Genomic DNA, 24,766 nt, shown 5'->3' with positions numbered 1-24,766 from the left:
AGTGTTGTAAATGAATTTCCCTTTATTTCAAAGTCAGCAGGAGCTTGCTGAGGAGCAGTGGGTCCTGGAGGAGATGCTGGGGGTGGTGGAGAGACGGGACAAACTGATGGCTGTTCTGGAGGAGCAGAGGCTTCAAGAGAAGGCAGAAGACAAGGACGGAGTGTTATGCTATCCAAAGGGTACCAATCCTCTAATGTGAAGACAAAGAGGATTTGTGTATTTCAATAGCATCGATGCACATTAAAGCAAACTGTATTTCAAATGTAGTGATATAAAAAGACATTTGTTTTGATTTTGCAGACTGAAGGTGAATATTTATATCAGGACCAGTTGTATGCAATATATATATATATATATATATATATATATATATATATATATATATATATATATATATTGCAGAAAAGGACATCTGAATAAGATTCTATCAGTTTCTGTAATTGTCATTGCTGAAAAAGGGGTTGTCATTATAATACTGGTGTATTTCCCAGAAAAGATATCCTAATAGCAGAACACAACATTACCATTATTGGCAACACAGTGGATTTGGAAGTAATACGGTGTTGCACTGTGGTAATGATATAATAAATTACAATGCCTATCAGTCTATTTATCTTATAGCTATCGGCTATCCACCATGATTTCAAGAACCCATGTGGTCACATTTCAAGATACACATCTTCTGTACATTTCAATAAAAAGGGAAACAAACCTGCTTTTGTTTGTTAAAAAAAAAAAGCATACTCAGCTCTAGTATAATCTTTGTATGCCGCAGTCTAAACCCTGGTCCATGACTAACCCAATGCAGCTGTTTTTCTTTTCATTTGGTTATTTGCATTTTGTATACTGATATTTAAACATGAATTGCTTTTAACCTTTATTAAGCTTTCTGATGCACTAAACAAAGCATCACTTTGTTTATCCCTGAGAAATACACTTGAATATTTGAATAAAAAATTCCAGAGTGCACATTAATTAAAGCTAAGTAAATCTAGCCTAAGTTTATGACCTAGAAGATTTGTATGAAGCTGGCAGGCTTTCATGGCATCAGTATTTCTGTCCTATGTCTGCATTTGTAGATTACTCTGCAATAGTTACAGCCATGCCAGTTAAAGATTAACTTCCACTTTTTCTTCTGTTGTTATATACTGTGGACAGATAGATGCATTTAGTAGTAGACACATTTAGATTACATTCAAAATCCTCCATCTCCTGTACTTTCTTTCCACAGTAAAAGTTTTCAGTTTCTATGAAACTGGGGAAAAAAACAAAACAAACATATGTTTGTAGGTGTATAGGTTTCACAATGTGCTCCTTTTTTCTAATTCGTAAAAAAAACCAAAAAAAAACTTTTACGCAATTTTTAACTTGGGTTAATGCATAACTTGCAGCGTACAGTGCAGTAACTCTTCAACAGTTGTAATTTTTTTTTTTTTGAAGGGGAGGGAGCAAAGGCAAAGGGAAGGGAGCTGGATTGCATCTGCACGGAGAAGCTGAGATCTGAAAGTTGATCAAATACTTGAAATTCCGCTTCCGTCTGAGAGGGGCAGCCTCTGATTAAAGTAAGGACTTTCTTGAGGATTTTCTTCTCGTTCTCTCTGTCCCTCAATCAACCCACCGAGATTTAGCAATGGCTTCTTCACCCCAGAAATCTCCGTCCACCCCCAAATCTCCTACCGGTACTCCTAAATCGCCTCCTTCAAGAAAGAAAGATGACTCCTTTCTCGGCAAACTTGGAGGAACTTTGGCAAGGAGGAAAAAAGCGAAAGAAGGTATTTGAATTTGTTAATAAAATCGCGTATTCTTGGGATATTTCTTTATTCTGGAAAATAACTAAATATTTGCAATGTCATGTGTTAGTTTAGTGTTTTTCTAATATATATATATATATATATATATATATATATATATATATATATATATATATATACATTCATTAAAAAACTATGAACAGCAAAAGTATTGCGGTTATACTTTTTTGAAAACCACAACATAATGAATTTTAATCTCTCCTTTGGTATTACAGATGGTATATAGACTAGCGTCACATTATATATTTTAATAGAAAATGGTCTTATTTTGCGACAGTTGAAATATTACTGTTATTTTGTAGCAGCATTCTGGGTCTGTTTTGAACATGGGTGTGCCCAGACATCTTGGAATTCTTTCCAGTACAACGTGACGTCACTGCAAGAACAACGTTGAACAAAAAAAAGTTACAGAAACTTGTTGTCACGAGTCTGTTTCTGTGATTTCACTCTTCATTATAATGTGTAGCAACTAGAATTCCCCATAATGGACACAACGATTTGGTGTGTGACATTTTTAGTATCTATCTATCCAAAACGCTCATCCTTGGGATTCAGATTTTTTTTTAATTGTTATTTTTCTGTTTCGTGTTACTGTAGAAATGGTAGTGTTATTCTGCATCTTTTTATACATTATAGGAAATTACTTTTCTTTATTCACATTAATACCAAGTTCAACGACAAAGTTGTTCTGTTGTTGTTGTTGTTGTTGTTGTTGTTGTTGTTGTTGTTGTTTTGTAGATGCCGAGCGCCCACTTTTATAAGTTGAGAGGTGTGTCTTTGTGTGCGTTTCTTTTTTTGTTTTTTTACTAAGTTGGTCAGAGTATTAGAACATAAGCTTGGAGATGCAAGGTGTTGTATATATCAGGGATAGGCTTTTATCTGTATTAAACATAAATAATAGTGCTTTTAAAAAGGTAAACATTTGAAATGCATTATTTGTAATTATTACTAGAGGATTATGTTATCTTTTGGTCACACCATTATTACACATTGAGAACAATTGTCCAAGCTTCAGACATTAAGATTTAAACAGACTGTCAGCTTTATGAACTCAGGAGCTGACCAGTAAATGGTCTGTCTTATTGAACCACGTGTAAATGGATACAAAAGCAAACACGGGGTTGTTTAAAATAGATACACCTTTTCCTGGTGCAGTTATGTTTAAATGACTGAAACATTTTGTAAATGCATACTTATGGTAAAATAAACAGAAACCAAAACCAATCAATTTACTTTAAACATGTATTCTCTTGGGAGCATATACATAAATACATACATACATACGTTGTTGGTTCCATTTTTATTATCCCTCTAGTCTGGAAAAGACCTCTGTCTAAATATTTTTCCGTTTACATTTTTAAATGAAAACAGTGTGAAAGGCTATTGAAAAGACTGAGTTGAAACTCTGAATGATTGAGTATGAGTCTAGCAGATGAATAGCAAGTCTCTTGTCTAGTATACGTTTTAATAAACTGCACCTGTTCACCAGGGCCTTTTATTGACATTGCAGCGTTATGGAAAGCATATCAGATTTGGCTCTTTACCCTAAATTACCCTTACACTGTTGGAATAAAAACAAGTTTGATAGTGGCGCTGTACCTGTGATGTGCATAAATGGATTGGTGTGTTGTTGGGTGCTGTGAACATCTTACTTTATAACTCATTTGAAAAACCCCTTACTTTATAAATGATTATTACAGGCTATGCCTCATTTTTTAAATGTAGAACCATCTTTAGCATGTCATAGTTACTTATTAGTGTTAAGACTTTAAATTCCCTTAAAGTATGCATTGATTTATTTTCAGTTTAAAACAACGACAGCTGTTTATGGAAATAATGAAGTTAATTATGGTAATATTTTAGGGATTCATTTTAAGACTTAAAAAAATGTATTTTACTGAATATTTAAGGGTATACTTGTGTAACAATACATATAATAATTATTAAATTAGCACTTTGTGCCTAATTCAGTAATAATATTAACCTCATGTGCAAATTCCCAACCTTTGATTTAGTGAAACTATTTGAAAATGATATATTGACAAAATGATGGTCCAAGTATCAATTGAACAGTTTGTTTGATTATCTTACCTAAACGGTTAATAGGAGACTGTTGAGCCTGTATGTAAATGTCTGGAGATACTTGATACAACATGAAGGCAGTTATTAAAAAGGATTTATAATTAATATTGTTTGATAATTTTTACTGATTAAAATGTACTGCTTTAAATATGTAGTGTACTAATGCTTCAGCTTATGCATTGATGGGGCTAGAGTAAGTTACCATTAACCACATTCAATGCATTGCCTGAACATCATTCTTGCTGTGTATGAAACCCAGGGCCTTCCTTGACCATGTATAGAGAAATGCCTGGTGATTGACCACAGCTGTAATGACACAGGAATGCAGGAAGGCTCAGTTCAACTGAACAGAAAACGTAGCAGTAACTGGTTAGGTGGATCTTGAATGTCATTATTTGGATTTCAATTGAAATCTGTGTTGTATATGTGTTTTCATTTTGTTTTTCTGAGGTCTCATTTTAATAAGCTGCGTTGGTTTTTACACAGACTGCACTTCTTTCTTTTTCCTTTGCAAACTGGGAAGCAGGCACATATTCCCTTCCTGGGAGTATCCTGTTTTTGCCTGGTACATACATCATACTGTGCTTGAAGCCATATGTGGAGTTGCACAAAACCCAGTTCCTGGCACTGTCTAATAAGCAGTCCTCTCCTGATTCATAATGAATGCTCAGTAAAACACTTCACAGGAACTTAGGTGTTCCGCTGAAATAACAGAAAAAGTTATTTACTGAACTTTTAAAAAGTCTGTAAATATTATGATAGAGTCCATATGACAAGCACCTTGTATGGACAATAACATAACAACACAGAAAAAAAGCCAAACAATTGTATATCCCTTATTTAAGGCTTGCCAATTTGTTGGTGTTTGCATTAAATAAAGATCAAAGGGGCTTTTTAGAACGAGGCTGCTGCAGATGGTAACATATTTACTCAGAATAATGCCAGCAGAATGGAACTCGCCAGGGTGTTTGAAGGACTGATTCGATTTGATATAAAATCTTTGAGTCCCAAGTGGCATATATAGTGATATATAGAGGCAAGAGAGGTTTTGAATGAGGACACTCTGTCAGCAGCGCTTGTAAAAAGAACTTCCATTCTACAGATAGAAAGAGTGGGAGGCAGAGGTTTGCTATAAAAGGTTGTTAACATTTTACTGACAGTTCACGTTGTTGAAAGAAGATGAAGGTGTCTTGTTTAGAATACAATGGGATGCGGAGCTCTTTGTCCACAAGGTAGGAGATCCTTTTGCCCGTCAGTATCTTCAATTCATTGAACAGATGAGGAGTGGAGCACTGGGTGGTGCAGCAAGGAGTGTCTTTGCTGTAGGAAGTATGTCTCAGTGCTGATATATGGGGCACACTACTCCATAATTAACCTTGAAGGTGAAATGGGTACATGATGAAGCAATTTTTCTATATTTATCATGATATTTTATAATATTTAACTTACCTACAAAAAAAGAGGATCATTGGGAAATTGAAGCTATTAGTGTAATACTGTGTGTGTGTGTGTATATATATATATAAATATATATATATATATATATATATATATATATATATATATATATACAGTGCCTTGCAAAAGTATTCAGACCCCTGACCAATTCTCTCATATTACTGAATTACAAATGGTACATTGAAATTTCGTTCTGTTTGATATTTTATTTTAAAACACTGAAACTCAAAATCAATTATTGTAAGGTGACATTGGTTTTATGTTGGGAAATATTTTTAAGAAAAATAAAAAACTGAAATATCTTGCTTGCATAAGTATTCAACCCCCACACATTAATATTTGGTAGAGTCACCTTTCGCTGCAATAACAGCTTTAAGTCTTAAGTATGTACCAGCTTTGCACACAGTGTCAGAGTGATTTTGGCCCATTCTTCTTGGCAGATTTGCTCTAGGTTGTTCAGGTTGCTTGGACGACGCTTGTGGACCGCAATTTTCAAATAGTGCCACAGATTCTCAATGGGATTGAGATCAGGACTTTGACTGGGCCACTGTAGGACATTCACCTTTTTGTTCTTGAGCCACTCCAATGTTGCTTTGGCCTTGTGCTTGGGATCATTGTCCTGCTGAATGGTGAATTTCCTCCCAATTGATTTATAATTTTGAGTTTCAGTGTTTTAAAATAAAATATCAAACAGAACGAAATTTCAATGTACCATTTGTAATTCAGTAATATGATAGAATTGGTAAGGGGTCTGAATACTTTTGCAAGGCACTGTATATAGTGTTTTGCTCTGTATGTGCTCTTCTGATATTATAATTTCAAAACTAGAACTGGGATCGCCATCCTGATACATCATACTGGATATAATCCAACCCCTTAATAATTCATCATATCTTTTGGAAATAATAATTAATTTTATTTTGTTGGCTTTTCTGTTGCTGTTGAACTAAACTTTCATTTAAAAACATAGTCTTAGCATATTCCCCTGCACTTCCCCCGGGTGAAGAAAGACCCACATACAGAGCACAGCATAGCTACTGTAAGCCTTCCTTCCCTTAGAAAAACACATTAAAAAAGATTTGCTGTTGCAGCACCATTCCTGCTGGGTATTAATGGTCTGTCTGCCAAGAAAATCTGCTTGTTGAATAGTTATATTGCGGTAACCTTGATACGGAGCACATGCAAAAAAAAAAAATGGCAAATTTAGCTTTGATTTTTCCTTATCACACTGTAATCTAATAATTCTATAAAGCCATATTTAAAACGTAATCCCAGACACTTTTTGAATCAACATTTTACAATGAGATATATTTTTATGGCCACTTGTAGTTGGAAGGATTCTTATTGTGCAGATCTTACGAGGGCGATTACGCAATGCGCTCCATTTTGTTTAATGGAGAAAGCCGTGAATAACTGCTTGAACAAGGAGCTTGCTTTTTGCAGGGCCAGTGCTAATGCAGTGAAAGCATCATTGAGAGGCCCAGTGTTGTAGTGTGGTTCCAGTACTTAATTTACCAATGTTTGGCTTTGAGTCACGAGTTAATGGAATGAAAGTGATGCCTCTGTAAACCTTCCTGGAACCTATCAGTGTTTGCAAACATCACTCAGCAGATTTCTGCATTTCTTTATTGTGAGATATACAGAACTGCCTGATATATTGCTGGTGTACCACCCTTAAGAACTGGTATTAATAGCTTCTCCTGTAAGTAGCAATTAAAACATATGAAACTTTTGGGCTTGAAAAAAAAAAAAAAAAAATATATATATATATATATATATATATATATATATATATATATATATATATATATATATATATATATATATATGTAGTAAGTATGGACTGGAGAGGAGGGCTTAGTAGAACATTATTGACCCGATGGAAGACTTGTTACCAACGGGGCTATAATGCCCAAAGCCACACCCTGGAGGTAACAATAGTCTTCCCGAGGGGCATTTAATTTTCCACTGTGGCTGAGTCTGCAGGGTATAGTTAATATATGAATCAGTCAAGAAAATAAGTGAAGCAAGGCTGGATAGTAAATATGACTTTATATATTTGGTTTATTGGTTTAACCCTCATAAGGTAACCGGGGGTCCCCACAGTGCTTTAGTATCAGTTATTATGTGGATCTAGTGATGTCAGGCATGCCCGTATGCATACTTTCTACCACCCCCTCATTCAGTGCTCCAGTGCTGTGATGCACAGCAAATCAGTAGGTGTGTTCAAGTGCATGTAACTCAAAAACAGAATACAGTCAATATAACAAATGAAAGAGGAGACTTGGGGCTTTCCAATGATATCTCACATGCCTGGCTGGCATGTTCCTAGGATAAACAGCATACAGAATACAGTGGTGCCTTCACTTGCTAGGAGACAGCTGTGCACATTGGGCATCGTACCCATCTTGCATAGCATAAAGAACACATTATGCCAAACAATGGCTAGAAGTAAAGGAAAAGCAAAATAAAGTGTTCATATATACATTTTCATTCATTCATTTACTCCAGTTGTGGACCCCAGGTTACCAGGAAAGTCAATTTTCCGATGTGTCCTTATGAGAGTTAAATATAGCTAATACAGCATATATAAATAAATATTGACATATATTTTGTTTAAAAATAGGTGATACCGCATGTTTTTGAAGTTCATACCGGATAGTTAGCATAGCTTTTATCCATCTCCGTCTGGTTTGCTGACTGCTGCATAATCCAGTTTATATCCTGGCCGTCATATTTGTTTACATCGTGAAGCTGAATTTGTTTGAACTCCAGAAAGTCAGAAAACAGTAACAGTGATGTTTTAATCACCATTTTAGTGTTTGGATCTTTCTTTTGTAGTATGTTATGTCATTCATTTTCTGTTAACTCACAGAATTGGTGTTCAGCCATTTTTTCTTGTGAAGAGTGCAGGGGAGAAAGGAGTTCCTTTGAAAAGGGGCGGGACTGACAGTGATGTGAACCAATCACATGACAGACCGAGACTATTGACTGGTGGTGTAAAGATGGTTCATTCTATTTTTTTCATCATCCTCCTATGATGAGGTTTTAACCAATCACAGGCCAGAATTTCCAATCACCGGTATGTTTTTGTGTTCATTATGTGATTTTAAGGCATTCTATACAGCAAACTGTCACTGGGAAGGAAAAACCTTCTAAATGCAGAGCTCCTAAATTCATCTGTGAATCTCAACAAAGGCTATTATGCTGCAATGTAGCTAGACCCTATAAGAAAAATAAGTCAAACTTCAGTGAAAGTGCAATAAATTGGTATAAATAACTATGTAGTATAGTTAGGCAACCTATTAGCTCCATTGTAAGAGCAATCATAGTACTATCATCTGCATTTACCGTGCAGTTAAACTGTACTCAAAGGTAATTGCCCCAATTTGATGCACTGCCACTGCAATTAGGTTGCACATGTTTATTTTTTAAAACATGTGTTGGCTTCCCTGGCTCTGACCAGAAAATGTATTCCTGCTGGTGAGCATGTGATAGTGTGTTCCCAAGCCTTCACAGAACTAGAACAGAAGCTAATAGAATGCTGCTTCACTAAAGTCATGTTCACAGTAGTCGAACCAAGGCTGTAACTTTAGACATGCATATTTGCTTGTTCTTATAATATGACAAGAAACGGTGGTTCAAGTAGGAATCTCACTTTTAACCTCAGATCAAATCAATCATGTTTTAGCCACTTCCAATCGTTTCAGTCCAATAGCAAGTAACTTATTTGTCATTCGATAAACCATATGTCCAATGATCGGCAAGGAAGGGATTTTTATCTTACCTCAATCCATTACGTCCCTCCCGTGAGTCAGAGTTCGCCTCCTCCTCCCCAGCATCCACTTTCAGCTATCCTCCCCCCCAGCCCATGATTTACCTACGGTCAGCCTCTCTACTTATCTGCAAGCAAATTTATGGGCAGGGCTACCTCAAAAAGGTGAGGCCAAAGGCCACAGAATGTAGTGTGAAAATATGTATAATGTAACATTGTTGTCTAGTCTAAGCTTTAATAAATAATCTATGGCATGAGTTTCCTAACTGAACTGTGCAGTTACGGTTTCTTAAACAGCACAATTGTTGCTTTATTCACCCTGCAGAAAGGCCTGCTGTATACCATTCAAAATACAATCAGACATGGTACAAAATAGAAACAAACAAAATAGAACAAACATGATACACACAGGTATCTTCATGTCTCATGGCAGGACACAGTGTTGTGTTCTATTATTTACTTACAGTCAGTATATACAGCGTATGCTATTGTCAAAGAACCCTGTGCAATTGTAAGTAGAAGTAATTTCGCACATATTAATTCTATTACTCACTAATAGCCTTTCGCTAAAGGATACTAATTTGCACATTTACTGTAAACCCTCAATTACAATCTATTATTGAATGTACAATGAAATGGTAGGCAATTAGAGCATGAAAGGTTAGTACTGGAAAAAAGAACATGTGATTTTGTGTTTCAGTCTCTGAACTCCAGGAGGAAGGGATAAATGCTATCAACCTGCCTCTCAGCCCTATTCCTTTTGAGCTGGACCCCGAGGATACCATGCTAGGTATGACATTATCCAGAACTAAAAACCTCAATCAGTGTTTTTCTTAGTCTTGCAAATCACACGTGGACCACATTGCCTGACAACTTTTCATTTGACCTTTCTGCTTGACAGAAGAGAATGAAGTCAGAACAATGGTTGACCCAAACTCCAGAAATGACCCCAGACTTCAAGAGCTAATGAAGGTTTGACTTTATTGTTTATTTCAGTATTTGGTTTTGATATTTGGAATATTGAACTGTACCGTTAGAAGGTTGTGTATGTGCAACATATTTATATATTCTTGGCTGCTACTTACTGTAGTGTTATTGAGATATATCTGCACATCTATTGCTTTCTAGAGGCTAATTGCAAAGCCTGTACGGAGTACATCTTACAGTTCTGGTCATCCTACTCTAATACACACATCTCTCATTCCTCTTCGCAGGTATTAATAGACTGGATCAATGACGTGCTGGTTGGAGAGAGAATCATTGTGAAGGACGTGTCGGAGGATCTGTATGATGGACAAGTGCTCCAGAAGCTGTTTGGTTAGGATTAAAATTTTAGTTTTTTTTTTTTTTTTAGAATCAATACTTAAAGGTTATCTCCCTAACACGGTTTGCCTTTATCATTGTCGTTTATAAAATAAAGCCACCAGTCTTTGGAGTATGTTTCCATGTTGAGGTTCCATTGTAATGCCATCATGGGAAGTGACTTTTATTGGAGGTTTCGTATGTTTGCTCACAGATTGCCCAGTGTCAATTTTCAAGACATCGTCATTTAAACCAGCGCATCTGCTTTGTATTGACGCAAAGCCTCAAAATATCAAGTTAACACAATTTAGTTTTGAAGCAAAACGACAATGATGAGATAGACCAGGTGGTGCCAGTAAGTAATGATCATAATGTTTTCAAGCACACAAGTGAAACATGACTTTTATTTGATTTCGTTTTGGCTGTCAGAAAAGCTGGAGGGCGAGAAACTGAATGTGGCTGAAGTGACCCAATCAGAAATCGCTCAGAAACAGAAGCTGCAGACGGTTTTAGAGAAGATCAATGACACTCTGAAAGTCTCCCCCAGGAACATCAAATGGAATGTTGACTGTAAGTGTTGCGCTATTAATATGCCGCCATGCCAGCATAAAACAATCAGTAAATAGTAATCAATATTGCTTTCTTTTAGAACAGTTTCTGGTTGTGGCAGTGATAGTATTATCCAGCCAGTTGGTCTCAACAGTGGGTGTAACTTCTGTCATTGTAAAATGTTGGCACATCTAAGTTACCTACTTGGGAATAGTTTACACTTTGAGCCATCCCATCACATATTGCAGCATTTTGTTTTCAAAGTTGCGTTATGCTGTTTTCCAATGTATTTCATTTAAAGGAAGGGTTGTAGTCCAAAGATCCCAATTATAATACAATCGAGCATCTTGTGCTTCACAGATTTGGAAAGGTCACCATTGAAACTTAATGGTTCTCTTAGTGTTGAAAAGGGCCTGTTTCTTCAGGGCAGAACCAACAAAAACAATAAACAAGCTACACTAGAATGTGTGTAATTGAGTAAAAAAGAACAAGTATGCATTATAACAACTGCAGAAATCCTTAACCATATTCTGCCCTCAGACAAAATATGTAATGTATCCCTACAGCCGATTAGAAATAGCTGATTTGTCACAGGAAAACGTTGGAAAATGTCCTTTCCAAGAAAAAGAAATCGGTTCATATTGAGTTTACAAGCATGCAGATTCCCAGCTGCCTCGTTTTATGGATTGGAATTGCTTTTTTCCCCTTAACATTCCCTTAGACTTTACCACTGCTGTGTTTTTGTAGATTTTTTGTCACACTAGAAAAAGTTTTGGTAATGACCCCTCCCACTCCCCCAGACATACAAACTTACACACATCTTGACTTTCTTTGTTTGCTATTTCTGTATTGCAGAACCTACAGAAAAAAATACATTTTCCTTATTAAGACCCTTTGATTAGTTTCCCTTTATGTGTAGAAGGAACAAGACTGTTGTTTGTTTTGGCAGTGTAATCCCAAGAGCATAAGAAATGTCATCGTCTCACTCCCTGACATCCCCTGACATTATCTCTCATAAAGACATCAAGCACTGTGTGTGCCTTGGCACGGCAGTTTAAGGTCATCTGAAATAATTATTTGAGTGCTCCAGAAAGCCCTGGAGCTTAGTAAGTCACTGAAAGCCCTTTTAATATCTTCTAATTGTTTTTTGTTTGTATTATTTTAGTCTGAATAGGCAGGTTTACTAGCCAGTTTGATTCTGTTTCCTGTATTAGAGTTGCAAAGTTGGTTCAAATCTCCATTCCTTTACTATGTCATGCGTGTGGATGTAAAAAATATTGTTCCCAAGTAACAAGATGACTTACATGCTTGTCAACGTAATGGTAGTTTTGGCTTTCTTTAACCCAATTACCTACCTTTTCCATATCACTGTAGTGCCACCTGCAAACACATGGGTTGAATTTCTGATTTTAGGTTATCAAGTCATTTGACAGCTCTTGTATGTTGAAAATCATTACTGCCCATATATCAGGTGACATGAAATAAAATGGCAACCAGACCCACAATTCCAGCCATATACATTGTTATACGTCATACAGGCAGAGTGAAAAACACTCGTCATGCAGCTAAGATTATTCGTTTGTGACCATTAAATTGGCTTGCCAAATGTGGTACTACTCTTGTCAACGGGCCCGATGTGATCTTGTCTATGACAAGAGTAAGAAATCAAACAAATGCAATAAAAATGGACTGTGTGACTTTGACAAGATTAAATCCAGTATGTTGTTTCCCCCTGTCAAAATTGAAGGCTGTGCAGTGCTCTATCTAATGCTCCCCTGTATCTTGTTGGCAGCTGTCCATGCCAAGAGCTTGGTGGCCATTCTCCACTTGTTGGTAGCCCTGTCCCAGCACTTCAGGGCACCCATCAGACTACCTGATCATGTGTCTATCCAGGTGGTGGTTGTTCAGGTAAATTACAATCCAAAAGAACTAATGGGATAGGTCCTGCATTGTAGTTATGTATAGTATAGTTTTGTCAACAATTACAGACTGTTGGCAGAACTGTAGTTTCCATTATATATATATATATATATATATATATATATATATATATATATATATATATATATATATATAATAAAATTACAGGCTGTAAAGTAAGAATTATTTTATGGTTGATAGGGATTCCTTAAAAAAACATCTGTGAAGACTGTAGAAAGTTAATTTACACTTGCGTCATTCATATTTGCTGGAGAAAGCTGATCAAACTGACATCTAATGTATGTTTAAAATGAAGGCAGTGGGATCTTTCTTCCTTGGTGCTACTGTGCTTTATAAGCTCTGTGGGAATGCTTTCTTTTTTAAAGCACGCTGGTCATAAATCATAAGCCTCAGAACGTTTTTATTAAAAGTTATACTTGCCAAGAAGTACATTTTCCTTCATTTGTGATGAAGAGGCAGAGAGTGTTGATCACAGTGAAATATAGCAGAACAGAAAATTTGCTGTTTATAAAGGTGAAATGTGAAAAGCCCTTTAAATCCTTCAAATCTCAAATTAATATAAAGGAGGTAGAATCATTTTAAATAACTTTAAAAAGCTAGTGGGAATTTCTAGACGTTTTGCAGAAAGGAAACGCATATGTAGGAAAATCAGCCCTCAATAAATGCATTGGATTTTTTATGGTACATTTTATTGTTGACTGCATTCTCTTCTTTCCCACAGAAACGCGAGGGAATTCTTCAGTCTCGCCAGGTTCAAGAGGAAATCACTGGCAACACTGAGTATGTCAGCATTATTGTAGTCAGCGATTCGCTAATTGAATGCATATGTTAAGATGAAACTCAATCACTTGTCATGGCTTCGATACTTTAGTTTAAGTTCCTGAGGGGCTAATCTGAAATATGTTTAATCTCTCAACTAAAACTATAATGTTTTCTTTGACAGGAGATTTAAAAGAAATGCCCATTTGCTGACCTATTCTGTTCTGGATAACTCTAGTAAAAATGAAGTACCGTATTCCTTCAAATTTAAGACACCCTCGAATTTAAGATGCAACCCAAATTTCCCACCCTCAATTTGAGGAAAAAATAAAACATCAAATAAAAATGCACTTACAAAGCTATCATTTAGCATTAATAGAAAATGTCTATGGTAAAGCAAGGTAACAGGTTTGAGGATACATAGACACTGGAAACCCTACCATTAATAAACACAGTATAATTATTAGGTTGATTTTACTTTGATAAAATAGAAGTTACATTCAGCAAACACTAGAATACATAATGCTGTGAATACTATGTAAGGAATGTATCCAGCAGCATTCTAATTATGTGAAGTAAAATTACACCCTTTATCAATCTTTCTCAAACAATTAGAGTGCTGCCTATTGTGACGTAACAACATTTTATTTAAACACTTCTTTTCAAGGCAAACCAAGGAATTTCATAATTAACTGAATACCGATCACCCCCAAGCGCAATGAAATAGTCCATGAAGGCAGCCTCAGACTTTTTGTTACTGTTATGCAACCCCAAAACATCTGTTATTTATTAAAGTGCCTCTATGTTGCAGCAGATTAGAAGATTTTTTTTTTTTTTTTAAAAAAGGCTCTCTATTCTCTATACCAGAGTGACCCTGTCGTGATGCCATGATTGCCTCCCTCAGGGACAAGGACCCTATCAAGAAACATGATTACCTCTTAGCTTTCAGGATCCGTGTGCTGTGTCTGAACTTAGGAAAGAAAGACCTGAGCAGGGAATAGGGTTGGATTCTGCTATACTTCTTGTTTTTTTTTTTTTTATATATATATATATATATATATATATATATATATATAAAGGCAATATCCCTATTTTGTATTACAATGCTGAACTGTTTTTTTTTTCCTTTGCTTCTTTAGGGCTTTGTCAGGAAGGCATGGTGAGTATATATAAAAGGAGGCTGATTCTCAAGAATTTGAAGTATTTCAATGTGACACAAAATGGATTTTGTGTTACTGAATAATTACAATTAACTACAAATAAGTTGCTGTCGCAAGATGAGGGAGGAACCAGCTGAGAAAACAGCTGGAAGTAATACCACGTTTACTAGGATCAGTATCAGCAATGTAGTTAAAGTATCATGTAGGCTTTTCAAATGTGGAGCCTTCTTCAAGAACTGCTTCAAGTAAGCACAGGGAGCATAGCTATCTGGCTGGATAACCGTGATCTTTGATTACCTTTTACCATGTTAAAACATGTTTATTCACGTCATTGCCATCATAATTTGCCTTCGTTTTGAATCATGTTTTACAGAAAGGGATGCCTTTGACACGTTGTTTGATCACGCACCGGACAAGCTGAATGTTGTGAAAAAGGTTGATATTTAAGTTATGTGCAAGCTTTTATCTGGTTGGTGACGTTCTACCCAAATTACAAAAATAAAATGAAATTACAGAACTGTTGACTGTTACAACATTCTCATTGCTTTGTTGCAGGTTGCTTTTTAAACAGTCACATCAGTGCTTCTATCTACATAAAAGTCTTTCTCAGCAATGTTGCTGTTTCTGTTGTTTCATCAATAGTAGTGATCTGGAGGGAGTTTTATTTACTGTAATTGTTTAACTATAACTTGCACGCTGTGTGTAACACACATAATGTGCACCTCTTGTATACTGAGCAACTCATATATAATGTGCAATAATGTAAAGATCCTTATAAAATGTATAAAAGGTGTGATATAGTTGAAACATTCCGGTACATGCAAGCATGCAGCAATTATCTCCCTCAGGGTCAACAATCCTGAGGGAGAATAACATACAACATACAACAAGCAGTGAGATTGTCACCACAGTCACAAAGTGTTTGCTAATACAGCAGTAAACATGCATCAAAAAGCATGAATCAAATTGAACCGTAATGCAAAAAAGTAATTTTGCATTCGGAAGTGTTTCCAACTGTTTCTAAGACTTGTAAAATGTTGCAGTAACAATGTTTTTAATCATTCCCAGTTTATAATGCAATTATCCTTTTGCAGACCCTGATCACATTTGTGAATAAGCATTTAAATAAACTCAATCTGGAGGTTACCGAATTAGACACTCAGGTAAGATATTTACAAGCATCTGTATGGGGTTGGGGATGCAGAACTAGGATTCATAAACTGTTTTTTTTTGTTTTGTTTTGTTTTTTCAAACATAGTTTACCTACAATATGTTACCTAACAGAACTGCAGATACTGTGATTACATTTTGGAAAGGTTTGACGTTTGCGATATGTTTGGCGATAATGAAATAGACCTAGAGCTTGTGTGAGAGTACAAGCAACATCTCATTTCAGGTCTGTTTCCATTTAGTGCAAGAAAACTATTTCTTGCTGTTGCTTACCTCTAAAGAATGTTCGTGTCTTTTAGTGGCAGAAAAGTTTCAGACTCAGAGTGAAAAGTATTAGTACTGTCAATAAGGATGCCTAAACCTGTATGTGTTATGTATCAAGGGGATTCATTGTGCCTTTTTGTTTTCAGTTTGCTGATGGTGTCTACCTCGTTCTTATCATGGGACTACTGGAGGACTATTTTGTTCCTCTGTACAACTTTTTTCTCACCCCAGAACACTTCGAACAAAAGGTAGGCACCTGCTTTTAAGAGTTCAAGATCTGACCGCCAAATGTGACAGCACATAATGTGGAAAAAAATAGGGATCTTTTTAAAATATAACCAAATGACTAGAAATAAAATAGTTTATTACATTTTTGAAATGCCTGGTTTAACAGAATGACTGAAATGTGTAATAAGGGAACACACAGGTTTTTTTGCAATTCTCTGTAAAATATTGGATTATTCTTGCTGTGTTATGCATTGCTATGATTATCGTATTCATTTGTTATCGGTCAGTGTGTTGCTGCGCTGTGTTTTGGAACGTGAAGTTCGTAAAGACTAAACAGAAATCGAAAGGTCTTCATTTTCTGTGGAAAGCAAAGATGTAGTTGTTCTAGTATAGGTTTGCCTACACAATGGTTCCTGCTTTATTGTTGTTTATTTTTTTATTTTTTAATATCACAACAATGAAAGATAAACCAGAGTTCAAAAGCTTTAAAAGATGATAACTAAGCCTTTCAAGAGAATTTCTTTGTTTGATTAACCTGATATCTACAGTGAGCTGAAACCAATGTGTCGTTCCACCACATTTCAAATCCACTTCCTGTGCAACAGGTATTAGCATCCCCCCTGATCCCACATTGAGTCCTAGACTAGGTGGCATATAATGTGGTGGTGTGGTTACCCGTTAATTGGCTTCACCCTAGTCAAAGTGAAATGTATTATTTTTCCATTAACAAAAAGCTGCACAGAACATCTTCCCAGAATACAACATTCAGCCAGGTTTGTATGTTGTTTAATTATTTGAACCATTTACAGCTTGGGAAACCAATTAAAGTGTGAAGGACTGAGCTGTTTAGTGCTAGTGCAAGGGAGTGTGCTTCCTAGCTACCCCACATTGTGCCTACAGAAAGCAATCCCATTCCTCATAGGGTAAGGCTGCATTCTTCCACGGTGCTTATTCAGTCAAAACACTGCCAGTGCAATGTTTCAAATATCCTCTCCAATACACTAGGGACTGTACCAAGGCTTTCGATTTGCTCTCTAAGAGTAGTGTAAACATTGGAACCTTCCCTGTGTATAACTAACACGCTAATCAGCATCTGCAAATTTGGGTACCACAGTCATACTACATTTTAAAGTCATTGTGAAAATCTGGCATAGAGTTCATCAAAGGAACACTCCTTGTGATGTTAAGTTAGCTGATGCTTGTTGTCTTCCTTCTTGGGACACAATGCTGCATGCAAATGGAAAATAGCTTGGGGCAGCCTTTTGGAATCCCATTTGGTCTGCCTGGATAAACAAACACAAACGGAATCAATAAAACACACATGGAAACACTTTCAGGATGTTCTCTTTAGCAGAGTCAAATCGTTGCTTGCTTTTTGTCCTGCTGATAACCGTGCTGAAGTTTACACTGGGCTTCCCTGCTCATAATGGCTATTATCTTTTTCTATTGAGAAAGTATTCCTGCTAAAAGGGCAGAACCTGCACACAACAATAAGATTTCATGTCAACAAGCTGCTATCCTTAGCTATGGCGCAGTTTAACAATTTCAAATCCCAATAAGATTAAGCACTCCAGCATGCTTGCCCAAATGCTGTGCCAGTAGAATCTTAACTTTCATCACTGCTTCTGTCTTGCAGGTACATAATGTTTCCTTCTCCTTTGAACTGATGCAGGATGGAGGTTTGGAAAAACCCAAACCCAGGCCAGAAGGTAAAAACCCTGTATTTTGTGCTCTTGTGCAGAATGACCAAAAGTGGTCATAGTATTGTCAGTATATATGAGTGTGTCAAGATTGCAGCATATTCAAGTGAATCTTTATGTATCAGACAGTCACATAGGATTTGAACAATAAAGAGGAACATTTCTATATACTGAAGAAATTGTTCTGCCACACTTTGATTGTGAGGATAAAAGTGTCTATTCATTGTGCCTGTTCTATTTGTACCCAATTCAGTGCTCAAAATATTCCAGTCAATTCAAGTAGGCACTCGTTAATATAAAGCTGGACGAGTGTGTTAAATGTAGTTGTACAATCAGCTTTATTGTTTCACAGATTTTTGGCATCACATTCCTTTTTCGCTTGTTGGATACTACAGTTTTTCATTCTTATAATGCTGTAGACTGGAGCCATATATATGCAACTGGAAATGTATTGGGTAACACGTACTGCAAGGGCATGCCACATATTAAGAGTGACACTATGAGCCCTATTCACAAAGCTATTTAAAGTTCTTTCGTAGTCTGTTTGTAAGAATAAAATAGTTTGCTATTCATGAAACTGTTCTAGACTGTTGTTAAAAACAATAGCTCATGAGTTAACGGTGTGTTTGTCTGTATCCAAGCTTGAACACATTAATGGTTTCTTGAGAAACAACTAGATTTCCACTTGCAGGTTTGCTGAAGGAATTAGGGGTGGCAATCAGTGTTGAATGGTCACATGCGCTTCTAGAACCATTTAAACACTGTGCAGACTTGAATCAGTAATATCCTGACTTCCTGTGACCTTATTGACTGTGTTCTGCTATGTGGTTCAATTTTTTCTCCAACCCAGTGCATCATTAATTCAATATATTGGGACACAATTTACTTTTAAATGTGCTGTCAAATGTAATACAAGAATATTATGGATAATTAAGTCATGGCATATTTTATATAGGCTCCAGTGGAACCCTGATGTGTACTGGAAGCAATAACTGATAGTTTCAAAAATATGGAATCATGTTCAAAATTGAAAACAGGTCTGAAAATCGTATGCATATGTTTGTGGGGCTGAATCAAATGAGACTTGACATGCCAACCTTGAAGTTAAACTTTGCTTGTGGCATCTTAGCTGGCACAATTAAACTCTGTAAGTTCCACATGTGCCATTTACAGTTTAATTTGGGACTTTCTGTTGTGGCCAGCACATTTATCAATAGATATGTAAGTGATTGCAACAATATGACATTTGTTTATGCATGCTACATTTGAGCAATGATTGCATTTCAAGATTAAGGTATAATTATATCAAGATGAAATCAAAATAAGTACTGCTTGTATATCCCAAAGTCATTTTAAGCAGAAACATACGCAACAATGTACAAAACCAGACACTAATAAGCTTTATATGCTGCATTCAATAAAAAAAACTTAAGAAATGACGTTGTATAGAAGAAATCTTGTTCTGAGAGGGTGATACAAATACATATTTTGAAAATGTAGACGGAACGCAGTGTGCTGTGGCATGTGGGCAGAGTTTTTAGTAGGGTGGCGTTGTACATTTACAATCTCAATAGTTTTTTGTCAGTAGATGACGGTATGGTGCTGCATCGTCCTCCTAGAGGGTCTGTTTTGGTTTCTGTAACTGCCAGGATATCAGATGTTGAGAGAAAACAGGATATTCTTTTAAATGAAACTCTAACGACACTGCATTGCCTAGTTGAGAGGGCTATTGTTTTAATGTGTTTGATGCCTGTGTTAATAGCTCTGTTGATTCCTGTAACTACAATTGTTTTGTTTCCTCACAGATATCGTGAATTGTGACCTGAAGTCAACTTTGAGAGTGCTCTACAACCTGTTCACCAAATACAGGAATGTGGAGTAAACAGGAAGTGACTCGGGGTGTGTTTCCAGAGCAACGACTACTAAGAGCTGTTTGCCCCGCCTTCCCGTTTCATTCAGTGCAATGGAAAACATAGCCACAGTACAGATACAGTAGGTAACTGTGTGGCTCAGTGGTAATATAAGTCTCAAGACTCTATAGTGCCTATTTAAAAGATAAGGGACCACAGAATTTAAAAGAGGCCATAAAATGAGGCCCATAGGAACAATACAACAGTATTATATAGTATACACCCTAAATCGTTCATATATTTTACTATCAAAACATACAAATTCATTGGTTGCAAGTTCCTTCCTTGTAGTATTTTTATGGTAAAATCCACTGGTCCCATTTCTTGTGCTGAAGATCTTTGAGTTCTTTGCCTGTTAATACTTTATACAGAAAGTACAGGTTTGTGTAGATTGAAAAAGTTGAAGTTGTTTCTTCCTGGTATCTACTGTATGGAGTGAAATTGAGTGACAGTACAGCACAGTAAGTGATTTCGTACCACGAAGTAGCAACTTTTACTTCTTTAGCATCGTCTTTGAAATTTTTCCATAGTGTAAAATACAAAACAAATAACCAAAAGAACTTTAAACAGAAAACAGGCATGTGATACTATATACTAGTCTTGTAGTATGAGAGGAAAGGAAATTATTTTAAAGATTTTGAAACCAACAATTAATGTTTGTTGTGCTAAAATGAAATGGCTTCCAAAAGTAGCTATACCATATCAACAATTACAACGAATTGAAATCCTAGAAAGCAAGTTCTACTAAACCAATAATTTAGGCTGACAGTCTTTCACATGAGAAGCATTCATTTGGTTCACTGCTAAGATCCTTTTAGCTGAAACTCTACACTCTCTAAGCTATAAGCTATACAATTAATAACTACACCTGTATAGTTCTTAAAATCTTATTATTATTTATTCATGAATTTGAATGATCATTTGAAGAGGGTCCACAGAAGAGGATCAATTGTTATATTTTAAACTATTAAAAATATATTTTTAGATTAATTATTTTTTCGGTAAGAAGAATCTCATGTCATATTAAATATACTTACCCCAAATTGGTGTAACTTACCACTGTGCTGATATAATATTTGCGGACAGTGTATTAACATTACATGTGTATGTCTCCAGGCTGACTCTGTATCCAGGTTAAATGTCTAATGGATAACTTACTGTATGAAAATCATGATATTTGCATTGGGCGGTCTGTGTTTTTCTTTTTCATTTTCACAATTCTGTATAAATCGTGGCTACAGATACTTACTGTATTGGACAAAACCTTAGCTGTGTAGTCCTTTGAGTCCCATATGTAAAAAACCTTGAGGTGCTACAGATATAGAATCATATACTATTGTACTCTCATAATAGTCCTCAAGGTCTAGGTTTGAGAAAAACCTAGATCTTGGAGCTTGGCTGAAAAGCATTAGCAACGTACTGGAGATGCAGTTGGCTCATTTAATTTGTATGCACGTTATCTACAGTATCAAGCTCTGGTTAAAATGTATTTTTAAAACGCCATGGTATTTAAAAACTTTGGAATACAGTAAGTAAGTGATATGGGGTCAGTTTAATTGATAAAAATGTAACTCACAATTAGTCTAAAAACACATTCTAAGACAAAACTGTTTCCACCCTGTATTGATAAGGGGTAAATAATAATCCCTGGGGATGAAACAAGCAACAGCATTTAATATAATCAACTCCTACGACCTCTATGAAATCATAATAGTCTTAAATACACAGAGGTTTATGTAACAGATTGTTTCTCTATGCAGTGTGTATCTTGGTTTGCCATTCCAATCCTTTTGCAACCTAATATGAAAACTTCTTTGACTGCCAACATTTTATTGATTTAATATAGTACATGAAGTATGAAGTTGTTTAACTGAAAGCTGTCCAAATGAAGGTGATGGTTTCACAGTAAACCTCCAATCTACCTGCTTCACAACTCTGCCAGTGTAATGCAACAAGAACAATAGCACTGTATTTATGTATTTCTCTTTGCTGCGTGTATTCAGCGGCTGTAAATGGGCACAGTTAAGTGGGTTTTAACAATGCCTTTCAATTACCCATTGTTCTGCTGCATTATCTGTATATCTATTATCACTAAACCTTCGGGATTATGAGCTTTTACATAAGCAGCCTTTTGACAGCGGAAATTACAGAAAAAAACACCTTTGTGTAATTGAAGAGCTGGGTTAAGGTACTCGTCAATAGGAAAGAGCTACCATTAGATTACAATTACTGCATTTTCCACCGTATGCTGTACCCCTATGTTATATATATATATATATATATATATATTGCCATGAAATTGGAACAGGGTGTTCAAATGCACCATTGGGATTGTTATCTTTACATGTGGGTTCTGTGTGCCAGGATGAGGGCTGAAAGGATGAAATCTGTTATTCAGAATGAAAATATAGAGGTATATCTATCAGTGAGTCACCATTTGCTGTAATTTTACAGTTTCATTGATAAAATGTGAGTATTTGTACTGCTGGCTGATGATAAAACAGTACTAACATCACAGTAATTAAATGCTGTGAGTCTATATTCCTTCTATTAGATTAGAAAGGCATGTTAAGATAATTACTTTTTTTAAAAACACATATTATGTAATTAAGTCGTTTCTCAGTTGACTTATAGCATTTTTTATGAATACCAAACTACTGTAAGACCCTTGAAATAAAACTCCTATTTTTAACTCCTTTTCAGAAAGATCTAACATGGGAAGCAGTTTTTTTTTTCTCCTTTTATGTTGTTTTTAACATTAGGCATTTTTATTCCTATTTGCTAGACATTTAACAGCTGTTTTCTAAATGGGTTAATAATAGTCTAGATTATATTGGTCAAAAATGGAACTTTATGTTGAGCACCTGCTTGGGTTTTGTTTCACTGCTGACATGTAGCTGTGTGGCAATTAGTGATGTGATTGAAGTCATAGTGAAAGCAGCACACACGCAAAATGACTTTAAAAAGCACACACCTAAAGATCTCACTTTTTGGGACTCAATTATAACCATTATCCTCACTCATGTTGTTGAATGTAATGGAGGAATCCCACTGTCCAAATATTTTATTCTTTCTTGTGGATTGATGATGCACACAGAGAATCGGGCAACAGGATAAACTGTATCCCAAATCTCAATTCATCAAAATGAAAAGTAATCCACAAAGCAGTGCTAAAACTTGAAGTACCCTTGGCCACACACTTTAAGGATTAGGTTGCACTTCCTTTCCTGCATGACTCATGTCATTACTAGATATATTGATCCACCAGGTGGTGCTATGCACTTTGTAAAAAAATGAAATGCAAATCAACCAAAAACAATAACACCATCAAGGGGAAGTGATTGGAAATACCATGAGGAGAAAGGAAAGAAAAAAAAACACATGTTAGTTTTGTAACTGTCATTGGTGATGAAAAAATAACAACATTTTTTATAATTTTTCTGTTATATCATCTTACTTGACAAAGTCCCAGTATTGTCACATTGCTGTGGCTCTTGTGCCCAGTCAGATGAAACTGAAGCATTTATTTTTGTATTATTATTTCATATAAACCTATTTACATTTACAAAAGGGAAAATAAACTAAACATTTTGAGGCCTATAAAAGGCATTCTATGTTTATGAACGTGAGTAATGAAAGGAGATGTGTGGTAGCTTTAGGTGACTCACAATCTAGTCATATGGTAGATATTACTACATTTTTTGGTAGCCTGCCAAGGAAAGCTGATTTTATGGAAAAGCTTTAAAGAAAAAGCATCTCACAGGTTGCTCTAGTTTATTTACTGTGCTAAATACAGGTTTCTAAAGTTGCTCATAGTTGTATAGTGCAAAACGAATACAAGAGTTTAAGATGTTTTTTTTCTCCACTTAAGTTAATATAGTTTTCTGAAATGTTTACAGATTTCCATGTAAAATAAAGTTGTGTGCTAAAGTGGGTTGTGTATGTGGTCCATCAAGATTTTTACACGACCAAGCCCTTTAAAATATGTGTATGCTTGCTGGAGTTATTTACAGCATATTTGTGCAAAGTTTTTTTTTTTTTTTTTTTATATACAATACTATTAAATAAAATATATTTATATAAAAAAAAGTGTCTTGCTTCTAATATTTTACAAGGTACAGTATAGCTTTTTTTCTGGTTCAATATATACTGTAGATTATTAACAAACTGATACTGATGTGGGGAGATTAGACCGTCGTACTGAGAGTTTGAGAATCACAAATTCATATAAATACCTGGGAAATGTGTGCCTGTGTGATTTTACAAGAATGATTGAAGGTCACGTCATCTTTTTCTTGAGTAACTTGAGCAAAAAGCGAGACTTTAATGATGAATCGCATTTTCAATAATAAAAGGATTAGAGTGAACAACCCTTTATTACTCTATGTACTTAATGTCATTTGTGATCAATTTACAAGACAGCACCTCATCTAGCTTTAATGTAGGTGACATTTTGGAGAACGAGTTGATGCTGGGCTCCAGACACAGATGAAGGGGAATTTAATAGAATGAAATCCAAAATGAGGAGCACCTCAACAACCCCCTTCTAAGAACAGTTGGGTTTTTGTGAATCATGCAGTAAATTTGTCTAGAAAACTGATAAAGGCCAGATTGAATTAATAGCCTGTGCATGACTAATGCATTTGTGTTCAATATT

General features: G+C 35.7%; 1 protein-coding gene across 1 annotated transcript; it reads left to right on the top strand.

Moving 5' to 3' along the window:
* Positions 1-1,443: 1,443 nt before the first annotated feature.
* Positions 1,444-21,296, top strand: LOC117432316 (alpha-parvin-like). Its single transcript, XM_059002179.1, has 13 exons — positions 1,444-1,772; positions 9,827-9,916; positions 10,028-10,098; positions 10,341-10,443; positions 10,858-10,998; positions 12,770-12,885; positions 13,640-13,698; positions 14,817-14,836; positions 15,211-15,272; positions 15,932-16,000; positions 16,418-16,519; positions 18,136-18,208; positions 20,005-21,296. Exons 1-13 carry the CDS (start codon positions 1,631-1,633, stop codon positions 20,079-20,081), a joined length of 1,125 nt encoding a protein of 374 aa, XP_058858162.1. The 5' UTR covers positions 1,444-1,630; the 3' UTR covers positions 20,082-21,296.
* The last annotated feature ends 3,470 nt before the right edge of the window (positions 21,297-24,766 follow it).

Source organism: Acipenser ruthenus, chromosome 27 (genome assembly GCF_902713425.1).
Source record: "Acipenser ruthenus chromosome 27, fAciRut3.2 maternal haplotype, whole genome shotgun sequence".
Lineage (NCBI taxonomy): Eukaryota > Metazoa > Chordata > Actinopteri > Acipenseriformes > Acipenseridae > Acipenser > Acipenser ruthenus.
The sequence above is the reverse complement of the archived record's forward strand: the minus strand, read 5'-3'. Positions and strand labels throughout refer to the sequence as shown.